The sequence below is a fragment of the Marmota flaviventris genome, chromosome 11 (assembly GCF_047511675.1).
Source record: "Marmota flaviventris isolate mMarFla1 chromosome 11, mMarFla1.hap1, whole genome shotgun sequence".
NCBI lineage: Eukaryota > Metazoa > Chordata > Mammalia > Rodentia > Sciuridae > Marmota > Marmota flaviventris.
The window spans coordinates 1,868,446-1,887,755 of record NC_092508.1 but is presented as its reverse complement, the minus strand read 5'-3'; the positions used below and the strand labels follow the sequence as shown (position 1 = coordinate 1,887,755).

The 19,310-nt window shown below is 51.0% G+C and overlaps 1 protein-coding gene across 5 annotated transcripts in view; it reads right to left on the bottom strand.

Annotated features, from left to right (window-relative positions):
- Positions 1-19,310, bottom strand: part of Hdac4 (histone deacetylase 4) — a 257,766-nt gene that overhangs the window by 219,681 nt on the left and 18,775 nt on the right. For all 5 annotated transcript variants that reach the window (XM_027951670.2, XM_071619494.1, XM_071619496.1 and 2 more), the window contains exon 2: positions 2,511-2,753. In XM_027951670.2, the coding sequence (XP_027807471.2) occupies positions 2,511-2,532 (22 nt within the window). In that variant the 5' untranslated portion in view covers positions 2,533-2,753. The remainder of the gene's footprint in view (positions 1-2,510; positions 2,754-19,310) is intronic.

Here is a 19,310-nt window from a genome sequence, read left to right as displayed (position 1 = left end):
ATCCACTAAAATGACAAAATAAAAATAAAACTGTGTCCACACTTACAGCTTGGCAGGGGATGAGCAGGTACACAAACTGACAGGAAACCTGGGGGACTGCCTGGAAACCCTAAGCCTGGCAGGATCGCTCTGAGGGGCAGACGGTGACCAGTGAGGTGGGCCCAGGCCAGCACTGTGCCAGGGGCAGGACCATACTGCATGGGCACAGGCTGGGCACCTGAAGGAGTCCGAAGGGCTGGAAAAGCAGCAGTGCCCACTCCAGGCCCAAGCACACCACCACGACAGGCACGCAGCCCTGCCCTCTTTCCACCAAGCCCCGCTCCAAGGGCACAGCAGAGGATCAGCAATAGAGAGTGACACACAGCACCCAGACAGGACAGGCAAGCGGGCACACATCAAGGGTGAAGACCCCCAGAGGAGCAGGACCAGTGCCCGCTGACCAGCTGACAGAGATGGGCCTTAGAAAAGAGACCAGGAACTGTCAAGACAAGGCCACAGAGACGCCCAGAGAAACCAGACAGAAATATGTCATGAAACAAAGTAAACTCCTGGGCAAATAAATACTAAATAAAGAGAAAGACACTGGACTTTGATAAGGGACCTAGTCTATCAGAACAACAGCCATTAATTTTTAAGCACAAAAAAAAACAAACACCAAAACATACAAAGCAAAAAATGGTTAATAACAGAAAGAGACTATTATAAAACTATAATCACAGTAGAAAAATTCACTTTTCCCAGAAATCAAAAGACATTTTAAAAAATATATAAAAGGGAAGGCTACCCAGATCTGTGCAGCACGTGGACAGCCGCAGAGGCCCCGCACAGACACTCTACTCCGCCCCAGGAGCTCTCGACACAGTATCAGTGCATACACAGCTCTTCTTCAACAACGAAAACAAGGGCACACTTGTCCTCAGATGTCTGGGTGCAGATACACAAGACCTGACTGCATTGATACCAGGCCATACAGAAATGCGCATCCCCATTTACACAGGAAGTTGAAGAAAATAATTTCCCCAGCCATAACAAAAATAAAATACTCAGTCTGCCCAGCACTGCTGTGCTACAAAGTAAGGAAAACACAGCTCTCCTGAAGTGTAATCAGGAAGACGAGCTGAGACAAGCTTCTGGGGCAATCTCAGAGCAAACCTGAGGACATCGTCAACACACATGCCCGCTGACCCAGCAGCTGCTGCTTGGGATCTGTCCCATGGAGACGCTTACAGAAGTGCACAGAATACACGTACAGCAATTGTTGATGCCAACTGGAGGTTGTTATAAATAGTGCTGCGACCACATAAATATCCACTTACAAACTATCAAAAAGAACATTAGATTTATAAACACTGACATCAAAGATGTCATATTAAAATGGAAAAAACACACACACAGCACCCCACATACAGGATTAAGTTCTATTAAAAATCACATACACATAACACTCACATTTTCACACAGGAAAGAGGCACACCCCACCTTGACAGCTGCCCCTCCAGGAGCCAGAGCAGAGCCACACACCAATGCCCACGGGGTACACCTCAAAGTGTGCACAGAGCTCCAATGTTTCCTGTCATGACCAGAATCCACTCTTCATACCCATCAATACAGGAATACTTCAAATAAAACTTTCCTATCTAAATAAAGACTGGGCACTGCCCTCCAGAGCTAGCAGAAAAGGACAATCATACCCAAGAGGTGCAGGTGACATTCTGTGCAACCCACAGGGAGCAGCCTGGACAAGAGCCTCAGGGCCTCAAGCACTGGTCCTTGCAGCAATCCAACTTCTTGACTAGACGTGGACAGTTCTAACTCTATGTGCCCTGCTGGTCACACATGATGCCCTGGGCAACTGGAGGGTGGGCAGCTGGCAGTGGTACCTCCAGAGGAGGCCCACACCTTGAGGGGGAAAGGGGAGGGTTCCCAGGCTTACTGCAGTGTAGGAACCGTGACTTCCCAAAGTCCTCAGGAGTGAAGCCCTGTGTCTGTGCCCCCACATGGCCTAGGAGCTGAGGGACAGTGGCATTCAACCACTCCCAGCTCCGTGACCTTGGATAAACCCTTCCTCGTACACCCTGACACAGCGCAGAAGCACCCTGTAGCCAGCCATGGACTCACTCCACATGCAGCTCCTGTGTGTGCACAGAAGAGGCTTCTTTAGACTCCACCCAAGGCCACCAAGGAAGCATCCCCACCACCAAAGCACCCCAACAAGAAACTCTGGAATGAGCAATTAACTAAAAATCACAAGCCAACCTTCAGAAATCACCTTGCTCAAGAGCAGTTCTCCTCTCCGGTACCAAGTCAGCCTGCAAAGCAAGCCAAGACTGCTCCCAAGTCCCCATCAGCCCTGTTTCACTGAGATGAAGAACCACCAATCTACCTGCACATGGGGCTGCAGTGAACTAACAGTGGCCATTATCAGGGAAAACCCAGCCAGCAGGGCACGGTGACAGCCTCGTGCCTCTGTAAAGGAGACTGAGTGCAGGGAATGGAAGAGGCAGCCTTACCTGGATGGCTTTGGGAGCTCATTGCTAGCAGCGTCTGCACCTTTAATGGATTCAAAATGGCTCAAATTTTCCACGTAAACAAGAGCTCCAAAGAGCTCCAAACTTCCACCAACACATACAAGTACAGAAACAGGGAGGGGAGGGTCACAGCCGTGAAAACTCCAAGTCTCGCTGACAGCGTCTCGTAAATCAAGTAATCCAAACAGAGAGCAGAGGTCTTCGCCTGGCTTTCCAAAGATGAACCTGCATGGTTAGAGAGAGATCTGAGTTAGGCACGGGCTTTATCTGAAAAGCAAATACAGACGAGGGGACACTGACTCTGCTTTTCATTCCTGTCTTCACCAGGGTTTGGTAAACAATTCAAGTGGAACCATTTCTAAGAAAACTAACCAGTTGGGATTTTTGTTTGCAAATCACACACGGGCAAAGATGTTGATGCAGAGCGGACCAACAACACACCAGGAGCTCAGCGGCTGCGGCGGGGGGCCATCCCACTCACCGTGACACTCCCAGCAGCGCTGGCCTCTACCCAACAGAGGCCAGGAGCACGCCCTCCAAGCATGACAATAAAAATGCCTCCACGGGGACCCATGTGCCCTGGCGCCAAACCAGGGTTGACCTCTGACCGGAGCCAGGCCAGAAGCTCCCCACACCCACCATCGGGCCTTCAGAAGGAAGCAGCTCACTCTCCTCCAACGCCGTCAATGGATTCAGAACCACATCATCTTGTGCCACAATGTGAAGGGAAACATTTAAAAAGGAAAACCCCTCTCAGAGCTCCCACCAGGTTTCCACCTGAGCGACACCCACCCAGGCCACACCCGCAGGCTGGGGCTCCCAGGGCTGCCGCCACAGGGGTTCATTCAGGTCAGCGTCCCCCACTTAGCTTGAGACCTTGAGTCCTGCCCCATGTTCCTGTCCTCACAGCCATCACTTTGTTGGAGTTTCCTCTTCACTCTCTGATGACAGAACCACCACGGTCCTCCCAGGCGAGGGTAAAGCACCCCTGTGCTGATGGAGACAGTGCTGGGGGCACGGACACAGGAACCACTGGTCACACGGTTCCTACCCTCCACTGCAACTTCCGTGTTCACGGACAGTGTGCCAAGTGTGGAGGAGGGGCTGCCCCACCCGCTGGAGGGCACTGTTCTCAGACCCGGGCCTCACAAGGCCCACAGATTTACCAGAGTCTCCCCCAAAACCAGACTCCTCCAAAGACCACTCACCACAAAGAAGAGCCCCAGAGGCAAGTTCAAAGGCACCACCTGGGACTCCCTGACTGACCCTGATGGGCATCTGTGCAGCGTCTTCCTTTAAGACAGTGATGAATTGCTCTGCTTCATTTAGTCAGTCAAGTCCACCCCCTCCCCACAAATGCTCAGAAGTAAAGCACCCAACAACCCCCTGTGTCAGGGACTGCCCCCGCAGGCTGCTGTTTAGGTAGGTTCCAATTTTACACTAACTACAACTCTGTGATTCGTGTCATTATGAGCACTGATTTGTATCTGGTTATTTCCTTAGAAAACACAGTGACATTAATCTTAGGTTCAGAATTTTTAGTCATCTCAGTCTGAAAGAAACTCGTTTTTTTAAAGGGAACATAAATTTGTAATTCTGCAAAGCTTTGTAAATCTCAGAGGACACAGCATACACACACACACACACACACACACACACATACACACATACATCTTGGCTGGGTATAAAAGTCTAAGATCACCAACATGTCCCCCTCAAGTCCTGCAGACGTCAATCCCCATGCCTGGAGTCTTAGAGAATTCTTAGGTGGCCTGACTGTGGTACCCACCACGGCAAACTTTAGGGAACCAAGTTTTGATGATGTCGTCACTCTTCTGCCTGGATTTTGCTAGCATGTCTTTAGTCTTGAAACTCGGAAGATGCATGGATAAGAGTCTCATTAATTTTGCTCAAAGCATGCCCTTTCAATGCATATGGACCTCTTCCTGCTCAGGAAACTGCTCTTCAATTATATCTTTAATTATTATTTTATTAAACTTGTTCTGGCTCATTCGGGGATTCCAACGCTGTGGGCTGGACCTCCCATGGGACCGGGCTCTCACCACGGCCACATCTGCCGTCTACTCTGCGTTCCCGGGCAGCCTCTCCAGTATGTTCCCATCGTGACGTGGCTCTTCCCCACCACCTCAGCTGAAGTCTTGATGGCTTCTGATATGGAGTTTAATTAAGCCTCAGCTTCATTCTCCACCACTTCCTTGGTAATCATCCTCTCTCCCACTCAGCCTGTCCCTCCTCCTAACCCCCAGCTCCTATCTCTACAACCATGTCTTCTGGTGGGCTTCTGAAAATGTTTTCCTGATTTAGATTTTTTTTAGATATTTTTTCAGTTATACATGGACACAATATCTTTATTTTGTTTATTTATTTTTATGTGGTGCTGTGGATCGAACCCAGAGTCTCTCACATGCGAAGTGAGCGCTCTACCACTGAGCCACAACCCCAGCCCCCTTGATTTAGATTTTTAAGTCGCTTTCAGAGACACATTCTTGGACATTCCAGGATATTTCCCTCTGCTCCACCTTCTGGGCCACCTTTCGGACAGTTGGGACTGAGTATCTTCAAAGAACAGCTCTTCGGGACGGAGGGCAGCTCACCCGACCCTGCTTGGCTCCCCTCGCCCTGGCTAACCGCCCCTCGGGCCCCTGGCCCCAGCAGGCCCGCAGCTCCCAGCCACGCCTGGCTTTCTTCAGATGGCCACACTGAGAGGGACCTTTCTCTTGTCCCATCTGCAGATCACACAGAACCAGGAGCTTCTGCTACAATGTAACACATGCATTCTGGAAGAACCTCCCACTCAGCAAGACTGCACACTAAGGACACAGGACTGAGGAGAAAAACAGGGCTGTACCAGCACACTATGAAAATCACTAATGACTAATAAAAACACCACCACAGTTCAAAAAAAGGCAAGTTACATTCTGTAAATGAAAAGTTCTGTAAATGTAGAATTTCACCACTTAAAAAGGTGACGAAGAGGATGAAGGAAGAACCAAAGCTTCTGAGTCACAAAATTAGGGACAACTAAGTTCAACCATAAATACAACAACGTCCAACTGTCCGGCAACCAGCTAGAGGGCAAAGACTGTCAGACTGGATGAAGAAGCAAGGCCTTCCCTGAGCACTGTGGGAGGCCGGGCTGAAAACGGCCTGCAGAGTTGAGTCGCACTTCACAGTGCAGGGCCTGTATCTGGAGCACGACACTCTCAGTGCAGGGCCTGTATCTGGAGCACGACACTCTCAGCTGTGTGCTACTGCAGGAATCCATTTTCCATATTGGCCTGTACCACAGGACATGAAGGAGATCCCAAAGGATTTTCTGCTTAGTGATGTCACAGCCGTCTCAGTCTGTGGAAGTACATTCTATAACACTCAGACCGTGAGACAGAGTCAACTGAAATACATCTCGGCCATTAGGCAATGTTTAAATCAATTTGTGTAAAGGCACAAATAGATTAAAAGTAAAGATGGAAAACCATGCAAACACCATATCAAAAGAAAGCTGTAAAGGTTATGTTAGCATAAGTCAGTCAATGTCACAGGGTGCCCAAGGCTATGCGTGAGGACCAAGGTTGGCTCAGGGTGACGGGCCAGACACCTCCGCACCTACAGACAGGGCTGCAAACAGGAAGCAAAAGCTGATAGCAGCTTATGGAGAAAGGGACACTGCGGCAGTCCCAGGTGGGAACCTCAACACTGGCTCACAGTCATCACAGGAGGAAGCAGACACATCACCAGTAGTTACCCATGATCAAACTTTTACATTTTTAGTACCCAAACAATCAGCTCAAAAGGTAGAGCTTAATGCAGTATTACAAGCTTTTGTGATGTTTAAAGATTCTGTATTTAATTTATTTTCTGATAGTCAGTATATAGTTAATGCTATAGTATCCCTTGAAGATGCTGGTAGGATTTCCCCTTCCTCTACTGTTTTCTCTTTGTTTTCCACTATATAAAGTCTAATCTGGGACAGAAAAGATCCATTCTTTATATGACATATCAGGGCACATACAGGATTGCCTGGAGCCCTTAGTTTGGGCAATGATTTAGCAGATAAAACTACACATGACATACATATTTTCTCTACACTAGAATAAGCTACAAATTTTCATAAAAGATTCCATGTTAATGCTAATACTTTACAAAAGCGTTTTAAAATAACTAAGGAACAAGACAGACATATAATAAAACAATGTCAAAATTGTGTGACATTTTTACCACAAGTTAATCTTGGAGTCAATCCTAGAGGACTGATACCTAACCATATTTGGCAGATGGACGTCACACACTTGCCAGAATTTGGAAAATTAAAATATTTACATGTTACAGTTGATACTTCTTCTGGATTTTTGATGGGCTCCCTTTATGCCGGAGAAAAAACTAAACATGTTATAGCTCATTGCTTACAAAATTTTGCCACTGTGGGCGTTCCTAAACAGTTAAAAACAGATAATGGTCCTGGTTATACTTCTACCTCTTTTAAACAATTTTGCTCATCATTTGGCATTACTCATATAACAGGAATCCCATACAATCCACAGGGATAAGGCATAGTTGAAAGAGCTCATCAAACTATTAAAATATACTTATTAAAGCAAAAAGAGGGAATTGGAAAGGGGTATATATCCCCCAGAGATAAAATTAAAATAACCCTTTTTACTCTAAACTTTTTAAATTTGGATTCATCAGGGCTTAGTGCTGCGGAAAGACATATGTATCCAAAAAATGTACATAAGCCTAAGGTACTTTGGAAGGATATTCTAACAGGACAATGGAAAGGTCCTGACCCAGTGATTGTCTGGAGTCGGGGCTCTGTTTGTGTGTTTCCACAGGGAGAACAGCAACCGATTTGGATTCCAGAGAGACTAACCAAAGCAATTTCTACAGACCAAAAAGAAGATGATTTGACTCAAATCCATAACAGCTGATATCCAGAGCTCCAGCTTGGCTATTCTTACATCTGCGACAGTGATTAACCAGGATGCTTTTTTCAATATCTATTTTATTATTGCGTTTTCCCACATCATAAAGTTCTATTTTATTTTTTGAGCTCATACAAACCTAGGTTAATGTTTTTCTGATCAGTTTTATTTTTTGACTGTGGAGTTTTTAAACATTGCAATGGAGATTTCACCTAGGTAAAGCTACAAGGCCTTTACTATTGTCTTATGTGTTGTACGTTTGTGTGCACTCTTGTGTTTTGTGTTGTATGTCTGTGTGTGCGTATGTCCATATTTCATATATGAAGAGCGCTCATGAAAAAATGGATCCGAATTTTTTTTTTATTCACGTGATTTAAATGGTTTAATTTAAATTAGGTAAACAGCTGTTAAGGATTGTTTTTAAAGGAGGTTAACAGATCTGTTTGTTTACTTTCACCTTTCCTTTTCATTATATTTAATAATTCTTTTCAGGATAATGTCTCTTTAGCATCATTGCCAGAATTCCTATCTTCATCCCAGTGCCGGTGAAGACAAAGATAAAACCAAACTACAGCTTCTATGATAGCTATCACAGTAAACTGTATAAACTGATGCATCAATGAATATAACTCAACAAGTAATGCTCAATCAAGGAATCGACTTACTTTGGGAGGAAACAGACATACTGATAGATTCCTCCGCTTTGAACTGATTGCAGAACTTGCCTGGACTATGTATCACTTGTATGCATTGTGAACTATCGTTTGGTGCAGCGAATTGTGGTAGTGCTGGCGTATCTTTGCTGATAGTGTCACCAGTGATGCAATTTTTCCAAAGGAGCCGTCAATTGGCTTGGTGTCGTGGCATTTCTGTATCCTCCTCCCTTCTGCTAGTGATGGGTCTAAAATTTGGGGGCCAATAGAGGTGAGGCAAAGAACCTCACCCCCCCACACTGACACCAAGGCCAAATTTGGGGGCCAACAGAGGTGAGGCAAAGAACCTCACCCCCCCACTGGTGCACAGGCCTATCCACAAGTATGGCTGTATGCTGGACCAGTAGTCAGTGACAGGTATGATCCAATTGCAGTGGTATCAACCTAAGACAGGAGGCTGACGCCTAGAGGTCAGCTCATCCGATGACGGGTAAGAACCATATGTTGAATTGGACAACCTACCAGGCACGGTCCTTAAGCCACATTGCTTGTTGTTTAATTAATCAGAAGGGGGGAGATGCTGAGAGCCATTGCCAAGTAGGAATGACGCATGGCAATTTCTTTGTCAGCCTACCCCATGTTGCTTAGAGGAAGGACTCTCCATTGTGGACCCAGGTCATTTGCAGTGACTTTGCATGAAAGGTGACCTTGCTCAAGGACCAGGGCGGATCCGGGTTTAGGGTGGATGGGGTTTAGGGTGATCCTGGTTTAGGGCGGTTCCAGGTTTAAGGTGATTCCTGCTGGGAATAGGGGGTATCCTGCTGCCTCAGGCGCCTTGAGTTCCTGTTGAGTTCTCACGGGATTCAGAGAGTATTTGGGATTCAGAGCCCGGTGGAGAGTGTGGATTTTGCCCAGAACGTGTGTGTAGAGTGCCGGTGACAGTTCGGGAATAAAGAATTGATGTTTGAATCTACAAGGCTGTGAGTGGCTCGAGATTTTGTGCCCAGCCAGACTGCGGCAACAGAGTGACCCCAGCACAACACTGGAGCACCTCCAGGCCACAGACACGCCCTCCCCCCCACAGGCACCTCCAGGCCACAGACACGCCCTCCCCCCCCACAGGCACCTCCAGGCCACAGACACGCCCCCCCCCCCACAGGCACCTCCAGGCCTCCTAACAGCCCTCAATGTCTTTAACTGAACTGGCATCAAGTCAGAAAACAACAACAGAAAAAATACCTGAAAACCCCAAATATTTGCAAACTAGATAAACATACTTCACAAGTTAGGGAAAAAAATTAAAAATACTGGAAACTGTTTTGAAATGAAAAGGCAACGTGTCAAAATGTGCAATGCTTGAAATACAGTCCTAGTGTTCAATACCTGCTCTAGAAAACCTTAATTCAGGGGCCTTAGGCTTCACTTTAAGAATTAGAAAAACTCAAATTAAATCCAAAATAAGCAATAAAAGAGATAAGAGCAAAGAGCAAATATCAATGCAAAGGAAAATCGATAAAACTAACAGAATTCCTTGAAGCAAAAAACTGATGAGGCTCTGGCCAGACTGACCATGAACAATGAGTGAAGACACAAATGAACACCATCGAGGACCAGAGGGGGGACCCACTGCGGTGGCAGGACATGCAGACACCATGAGAACCTTCCCACCAAGGAACGGGACCCTTGACCAAACTGCCAGGGACTGTGAAAGACCCAGAACCCCTGCACCACGCGAGGGTCCGGTCCCCGGGGGCCTGCCAGCCACTCTCACCCCCTGCCCCCTGCTCTCCTGCACTGGCCTACCAGAGCTGGCCTTCCCAGAGGCAGCAATGCAGGTGAGCAGGGGCTGGGCCGTCTGTCCAGCACCATTGCTACTCTGTGGCTTGTGCTTCTGGCCTCCAGAGCTCCATTAGGTGAGCTCCTTGTGTTTTCCTGACAAGCCTCTAACCCCACTTTTTGGTGTTCTTGTGGTTTTCTGTTCTGCTTTCAGCATTTACTTACTTTCTCCATTTGAATGAAACCTCAGACTCCAATCTGACTCACGAGGCTTCTGTCCCTGTCCCCCTTTCCTTTTCTCTCCTTGTTCTTAACTTTCTACGATAACAAGAGCCTAAGACCTTTAACGTACTCACTCCCTCCCTCAAAGCCAGTCAGCACGCGGGAGCTTCCAGGGCTCCACCCCGCACACAGGGACACCTCTGAGGCCACTGCGGTGTTCGCCCAGCTCTGGGGCCCAGCCTGCACCCTCTGCCAGCCTCACCCAGCAGGTGACCTGCTGTCCATGTACTGCAGGGGGATGTGCCCTGGGAACAGCCACCGACTGCCTAGCATCTGTGTTCCACCACGGGTTCCCCCACAACCTGGTTGGTTTTAACTGCCTATTTTGGGGGTAAGAAATATAAATTTAAGTGAAAAAAATGTGTTTATAAAGGTATTTTTAACTTTAGTATTTTACAGAATTTAAATGTATTTTTCTCATTTAAAAAAGACAGCCTTCGGTTCACGAAACCCTGACACATCCTCAAAGCCAAGCCAACTGGGCCCGCTGCTGCCTCCCCACGTCCAACCCGGCCGCTGCTGTGTCCACGCCCCTCTCACCAACACGGTGACGTACAGCGAACTGCAGGACGTGAGGACGGCTCACCCTGCCCCCGTGACCCCGGGAGTCTCTCACGCACTGCCAGCTAATGAGAAACCGCTCTGTGTGCTCTAGTGAGGACCGGGCCTGTGACAGGAGGAGGGCACCGAGGCTCTGGGCCAAGGGAAGAGGAAGCTTCCTCACACTGCAGTCTGGGCTGGGGACTAGACAGGCCAAGATGACAGCACCAGGCATGGCCAGCAGACAGGAGCGCTGGCTGCTGGGGTGCTGGGCAGACAGAGCTGTCCACTCGGTGGCACACCCACCCGCTGAGCTCCTTCTCGGCCAGAAACGCTCCCTCCCTGGGGCCACTGATGAGGGCTCTCTCGAAGTCAAGCCACGCCAGAGCCCATGGCCTTATGAGAACATCTGACACTCAGAGGCTAAGGAGCCACTCTGGACACCTAGAGCAGACCCTCCATGCCCTCAATCTGAGAGCCCTTCTTCTCAGGAGCAGGAAACCAGAACACAGAGGCTCGGCCACAGGGGGTAAGGACTGCGCTCCAAAGCTCAGGCCTGCTGACCCGGGGGCAGCAGTCAGCCTTCCTGACTCACCCACCAACAAAAAAGCCCTCAGCCGGGCGAGCTCCAGCTCAGGAGGGCTTCTGTAACTCAGATTTACAAGCACCTTTAGGACAACAGACATGGCTCACCCGCTAACTGAGCAGCTTCTGACACGGGGTACAAACCACACAAAGACACTTCTCTCATTATTTTTATTTCTGGCCATATAGAAAAATGACACCAAAGTGTCACTATGGCTTGAGTATGTGCTGGTATTTCCTTCACCAACACTGTGGATCCAGGGTTAACTGTGGTTCTCCCTCCTGCAACTTGGAAAGTTTGAAATTTTAGTTGACTTACTTTCACGATATAAGCCATAACCCTTCCTGAGAGCAGAAATCTTCTATAGGCTATAAATCCTAAAGAGGATTTCTCAAAAGTCACACTGAGTGACCCCAAATAAACATGGCGAAGCAGCGAGGGCACCTCCTTCTCTCACCCGCCCCCCCACTGTCCCTCCAAAGACAACAGCTCCAGGAGAAGCTATTCCCATGCAGCCAGCGGCCAGATGGCAGAGGCACAGCCACCGCTGAAGACAGGAGAGTCCGGAGTCACCAGGGCAGAGGAATCCAAGCCGTTCCTCGGTAGAAGGCAGCAAGCACACATCCCGAGCCTACTGGCATGCCCTCCAACTGTCCTGAGGCCCTGGCCAGGGCCCTAAAGCCAGGCAAGGAAGGAAGGAGGGACCAGGCAGGAGGTGTCACCACACACAGCTCGGATTCCTACGAGGACCCAACAGGATCACTGGGTCTACGTACCAAGACCTACTGGGTTTCCATAAACCAGCAAAAAGGAGCAGGAGGCTTTCGGAAAGAAGATACCATTTATAACTTCATCTGATATCAGTGAAGAGCAAGACTGAAACTATTTAAAGATGAGCTTTTTATTTAAAGACTATTTAAAGTCGAGCTTTGTACAGAAAACTATAGAACATCTTAAGTGAAATCAACATCTAAGTAAACAGAAAAACCAACAAGGTGCACTGGACTGGGAGACCCAGTGTTCCTCAAATTACCTGGTGGTCAGCACATTTCCAATCAAAATCCCAACAGAACTGTTTTAATTGACAAGTTAATTTAAATTTTACGTGGAAACACAAAGGACCTGGGGGATTTACCAAATATAATGATTTATTATCAACCTGTCAGTAAATGTGAGCAGACACACCAAGGAACACAATATCCTAGGATGGGCCAACCCAGTGACAGCGAAGGCTCCCCCCAAGCCCACGGGCACAGCCTTCCAGTTTCCACACAGCCCACCTGGTGCAGGGCAGGTCCTGAGGCCACGCCTCCAAGGAGGGAAAGGAACGGCATGGGAAGACCGTCCCCTCCAGGCTCTGGGAGAAAAGGGCCCAGGCAGCACCCAGCAGGAGCCTGGTTCTGCCACAGATAAACCAGCCAAGGGCATAAGTCAGTCTTAGGAATCATTAAGAAAAAGGCAGACAACCCAACTGGTCTTAAAAATGGGCCACTGATACAAACGGGCCCTTGACAAAAGAGGGCTCCAAGTTTTCAGTCACCACGAAAACACATGCTCTTCATCTGTGATCACAGAAATACCAATCAGAACCACAGTGGGACAGGAAATACCCACCAAAACCAGCCAGAACTCACAGGCAGAGGAAGTGGACCGCGGCTGTCAGCTGACCTGAGTATGAAGAAAGGGACCTGTGGAAGGCCCGGAGATGGCACTGCCTGCTGAGGACCAGGGGCTGAGCCCACACAGGGTGTGCAGGCACCCACCAAGGACACCGACCGACAGCCACGGAGGAGCCGCCCAGACCTCCTCAACTGCCACTGGGCAGACGCAGGCAGTGCAATGCTGCATTGTACCGAAACACAAACTCTCACACAGGTGAAACCCCCAGGTGGCAGTTGTGACTGGCACCCCGGGCCAGGTGGGGCCTGGGAGGAAGAACAGGGGAGCACCGGGAACTGGTGGTGCCCTGTGCACAGGGGAGCGTGTGCCTGGACTGCTGCCTGGGGTCACTGTCTCACACGAGGCTCCAGATGAAGTGGAGTCAAGGGACCGAGCACTCCAACACCATGCTGCACAGGGACAGCCGAACAGTAGGACCTGTCACAGACCTGCTCAAAGAATGCCATCTGCCTCGACTTCCGGACAGTGGCTGCAGACCGCACGCTCTGCCCTCGCAATCAGCACGTGAACAGGAAACACTGCCGCCTCGCCCTCTTGAAGCAAGCCCCCCAGAAACAGTGGGACACGCCCCACAGCCACATGGGGGTGAGTCCCCAGACCCGGGTCAGGACCATCAGCCAGAACAACCCAACACATGCAAGGCAACTTCTTATTTCAGCATTTTTATTAAATGGTATTTTAATTTAATTAATTTATTTAAATCAAATTGTTTAATTTGAATTTTACTAAAATTAGTTAAAACCTAAGTAAATGTTAATCAAAAAACAAATTGTTGACTGTGATTTTTCCTATTTCTATGGTGAGCTTTCTAATATATACAATTTTCTTCAGTAAACTTCCTTAATGAAATACAGACAGTAGGGTCTCGCGATTGTTCTGCGAGCCTGAGCAGCGACCTCTTCCCCAGCTGTCAGAACACATTCATGTTTTCGTTTCCTACAGACTCACTCTTGGAATCCCATCTCACTGGTTCTATGGGAGGTAGAGCAGGAAGCCACATCTGCACAGGACTGGGATTTGGTCTGAGGCTGAATGCCTTCCATGCTGTGGGCACCTGAAGGTCCATGCTACAGCTGAAGAAGAGCAGGGATAGCACGCCACAACAGAGTCTGCAGGGCCATGCACCTAGCACCAGGGACACAGTGAGCAGAGGAACGCAGTCAGCAACAGGAGCTCGGCCCCAGGGATCCTTCTCCCGAGGGCTGTCACCTGGCTGCTAGTCTCCATGGCCTAGAATGACAAACACCCACACCTAGCCTGCGATCTACAACACGCGCAAAACAAACTTCTAGGAAAAACACTCTCTCTAAGGGCCCCGTGACACAGGTGAGGGCCACATGTCCCAGGCGTACGGCTGCAACCCCCCAAGGAAGACAAGGTCTATCAGGGCCCCACTGGACATCCCCACTGGACATCCCTACAGAGACAACAGCTCTGAACATTCCTCAGCAGCAGATTCGTAAAGGATGACTCCTTCCTGTCACTCCACAGCAGGAGAACTGGGCGCCACACCCACAACCGCAGGGAAGCCTCCCCAGGGGCAGTCATCGAAGGATGACAAACAGGTTGGTGACAAGACTCCCCCACCACACAGAAACTGCCCCCAGGGTCCCCGAGATGCTGATGGGGTGTGAAGCCACGTCTTCCTTCACAGCACCAAGATGCTCTTAGCTCTGGCAGGCCAGGGCCCAGTGAGCTCTGGGGGAGCAGAGCATGAAGCAGGGAGGAGGAGCCGGCACCTCAGAGTCAGTCAGTCAGAGGGCAGAGGGAGGGACTCGCTTGGGCATCTGCTGTCACTCACAGCAGTCACCTCCTCCTCTGAACATGCTTTCCATCTGCATTAACACAGAATGGAGGGAGGAGGGGCCAAGCCACGTGTGACCGTGTACCCGCAGAACACAGGAATCTCCATTTCATGTGATCATAATGCACGGATTAAAACACCGATAATAACTAACAGAGGGGAGATCTGCAGAGTGGAGCGAGCGGGGTGAGGGAGGAGGGTGGGAAGAGGAGGAAGGCAGAGGGAATGAGATTGGCCGACAAGTGCTGTGCAAATGTGGCACCGTGAGTGCCCCCATCACACGACCATGGGCACCAACAAGAAATGGAACGAGTTTGTTCAGTTTTAAACAAACTTTTTAGATTGATGTTAATTTCTAAAAAAAAAAAAATAGTGAATAGGGTCAGACGTGACTCAAGGCTTAACCAAGAGCACTGCAGGGTGCACACTGACCCCAGGCTGTGGAGGGACAGAGGTGTGCTCCACACTCTACAGGTGTGCTCCAGCGCTCTCCCCGGGAGACACAGCTGGCTCCCTGAAAAGGAGGGACACAGGCCCTGCAGAGATGGGGGACTGGGCTGAGGAGCATCAGAAGACTTTCTCAGAAGAAAGGAGAAGAGGTCCCTGAGAAGCTGAGGTCCAGGGCACAGCCCCTGGGGGCACCCCACCCCTCACACACCCTAGTTCTGGCCCTTTCCGTGGAGATGGTCTCTGCAAGGCACAGAACAGCCTCCTGCAAAGCCAGGAATGACAGCATCAAGCAAATGAAAACTTAGAGAGCGGGCACCCTCCCTGCTCACTGGGTCTGAAATAGCCTGGCTCGTGGGGCTGCCCACCCAGCCTCCCTCCCAAGAGTTGGGGCCCCGGTGAGAGGGGCACAGGGTGGCAGAGCAGAGCCCCGAGCACAAGGCCACAAGTGCTCACTTCCCTACTAAAGGGCTCTTCCCGTGCTCCACCACGGCAGAGCCGCCTGGCCTGCTTTGCAGTCCGTGGAGCACGGCCTGAGAGTACGCTGAGTGGCAGGGTCCAGGCTGCACCTTCTCACCCAGGTGAACAGGATGATTTCTGCCCCCTGCAGCTTCTTCTGCAGTGAGAACTGTCCGTCTCCTGATGGTCTCCCACTGCCGTGGGTAAAAAGTACAAACTGCTTCCATTTTCATCTGCATCCCCTAAGCACTGGACACTGCAGCGCCCCTCATGTGGATGGCCTGCTCTTCCCTGTGCTGCCTCTGAAGCCTGCTCATGCTCTATGCTGGTCTCTCTCCATTTGTAAGAGGCCTCTGCATAACAAAGGATTCCTCTGTTTGTCAAATGTTCCACCAACTTTTCCAAAACTCTTGCTTCCTTACCAATCTGGCTGACAATCTCTTTACCTGCTCTCAAGGTGAACTCCTACACCATCGTTTGTGTCCTTTACAGCTTCTAGAAACCCTGGAGGGATAAGGACAAGAACCTGATGCCCACGTGTGTTGATCTGCTCTTACATGTAAGCCTGAATGCTCTTGGAATGTATCTTCACCTCCTTCATAAAAAATGAACAGGCAACTCTCCAGCCTCTTAGGGAGAATGGCAGCAAGAAACAAGGCGACCCCCACAAACAAAAACCCTGAGCCAGGAGACTCCAGAGGACACAGCGCTTCAGACACGCACGTAGTAGACAGGTGAGCACTGAGGGAGGAGAAGCCTCTCTCGGGACCCACGTAGGTGAATGTCAGGCAGACCCACAGGGGAGCCCACACCAGCAACCACACAGCATTACAGAAATTCCAGGAAAGGAGCGCAGGGCAGAGGTGCAGAGGGGAGATGATGCTGAGGCCGTGTCGTGACGGTGGTGGCGGTTCTAGGAGGAGGACACTCCCCTAGGTAAGAGAAACAAGACTGCAAGTTTTAGGGCCCCTATGGGCCAGTTGGGATAAATCCTGGAAGACCCACATTGTTAAAGTCCAGAACATCAAAGATGAAGAGACCTCAAAATTCCCAAAACCAAAGCAAGACACAAAACTAAGCAAGAAAAGCCCAGCATCAGGTTCCCTGTCACCACACTGATCCCTCCAAGCTGAAGAACGATCTGGAATCAAGAACCCTACCAGCCACCCCACAGACAAGATGGAGTGACAGTCCCTTAAAGAATGGGAGGGGGAAGCAGCCCAGACGTGGGCAGGGAGGACCTGAAGGTGCTGAGGACACAGACCCACCTGAGGCAGCAACTGCAGGCCGGGAACAAGGACCTGGAGGTCAGCAGTGTGGGGGCAGGGCGCCAAGGAGTCTGGATGGAGTCAGCTGGAAGAACGTACTAAGCAGGAGAGGGGCCCAGAGAGGTGAGGAGTGGTCCAACAGAACCAGGTCTGCCACTGGGCTCCTGGGAAGAGCAGCCACAGGAGCAGCAGAGCCAGGGCTGGGACCATGGCGGCAGGGCTCCCCGGAGGCTGGGGACCCAGCTAAGCCTCTCTGCTCCCCTCCAGGCCCCACACCCGCCCACCCTGCCCTCCAATTGTTCCCTGAAGGCTCCAGGAAACTAACTACTCACTTGTCCTCACAGGCGGGTGCAGGCCAGCCACCACGGAGGGGGGAGGCAGAGTCCTATGCTGGACAGCACCCCCAGGCACAGGAACGTGCAGAGACCCTGCGGGCTGCAGCGAACACCTCACCACCCACACCACAGAGCTCCCAGCTCCACACACAGCTCACCACAAGGACGTGCCACCCCAGGCCCAGCCATCCACAGCCCCAAGACCCAGCTCTACTCCGCTCAAACAAGTTTTCCACGGTCCCCCTAAAGGAGAGCTTACAGAGACCACAGGAGCAGTGTGGCGACCAGGCATGGCCAGGCACTCTACTCTGCGTGGGCATTTCCTGAGGGCCCAGGGAGACCACTTCTACCTACTTAGACTACAAGCCAAACTGTCCAGCCCAGGCTTGTCCCTGTCCCTTGTTGGAGAGAAGGGGAAAGTCCCCAACAGTCACCTCACCTGACTGTGGGGTCACCTAGACCAAGGTCACCATCACAGCCTGCTGGATACCATGGCGGCCCACTCTGCTCTCAGGCAACGCCTACACATCTCAGCGTCCCTAAAACTGAGCTGGCAAGTTCTGGGCATCAGGGCTCCACTCCTTCCCAAGCCCAAGGAAGCCTCTGCCTAGATGCACCCTGGGTGGAGCCCTCCAGACAGTGCCATGGCTGTCCCCGCCAGCTGCCAAGGAGGCAGGCAAGGGATTCTATGGACCACGCTGGTCCCACAGCAGGCGTACACTGCTGTCAGCTAAGTGGCCTTTCACCTGCTACAGCATGGGACACTCCAGGCAGAGGTGACGCACACCATCCAGCCGCAGACCAGATGGAGACCAGGCTGCAGGCCCCCCTTTCTGCTTCCCTCGGACCCGGATGTGTCTTCCTTTGCGCTAAGTGTCCCTGAACATGGCCCAGGTGGCCACAGTTGAGCAGCGATGATAGAAAAACCCAGTGAGAGGAAAACCACATCACCTCCGATCATCAAGAGTCCAAGCTCACAGAGGGGGGTCTTTGTGGCACCTGATTTTGTGAATGAGTATAACACAGTCTCCCATACGCTGACAACTGTGGGACAGGAGCTGGCTACTCGGCGACGATGAGGAAGGCCAGGCCTCGGGAGCCTTTCCCGAGAGCCTCTGTTCAGAAGGGTAGTCATTGTGCACCTGCCCTCCTCCTGGATATGGGCCACCTCCTCCTGCTCTGGCCACTAGGCACAACCATGAGAACCAAGGCCCTCACCCCGCACAGAGCGGCAAGCACATGCAGCACACACCCCAGCACCACACCCCACCCTCCTGGGACAGGCCGGACACACAGACTAAGGGCAGAGGCACGACGCAGTCTTGGTGGTTATGGGTTCTCCCCGATGTCATCTGAGTTCACGCCTGCCCCGATCTTGAACTGAAAGCAGTCTCCTCGGGCATGGCTACTCAGGCTCGGCGGGTGGGGGACGACAAGGCTACTGCAGGCCTGAGCTACCTGCTGTCTGCAGCAGCTGCCCCCACAAGGGCAGCCTCATCGCCATATCCACTCAGAGGGACCAAGGCTGCAGCCAAGGGGCCAGGGCCTGAGCCTGTCGGATGTCAGCACTCCAGTGACCCACAGGAAGGGGGAGAAACACAGGGACTTCTGTGCTGACTTCTAGAGACCTGTGGTGTCCTGCCTTGCCGTTCCCACAGAGAACCCGGGATGCTTCAGTCCCCAGGTGAGCAGGCAGGAGGCCCCAGTGCCCTTCCATTCTGTCACCACGTCCCCCTGCAGCCAGACTAGGCACAGAGATCCGGAGGACAAAACACCACCCACAGCTCCACCACTTGACATGACCTGGGGGCTTCACGGATATGGACCCTGAGCCTGGCCTGCCCGATGGGCCCAGCACAGGCTTAGCCATACTCCCATCCCCTGAGCTCCACCTGCACTGGGAGGCTGCGGTGAGCACACTCCAGGGCCCACATTCGGAGCCTCGTCTGCTCGGTGCTATCACCTCAAGGATCCAACTTTCCTCTGGAAATAAGAACGTTAGGCCATCAACA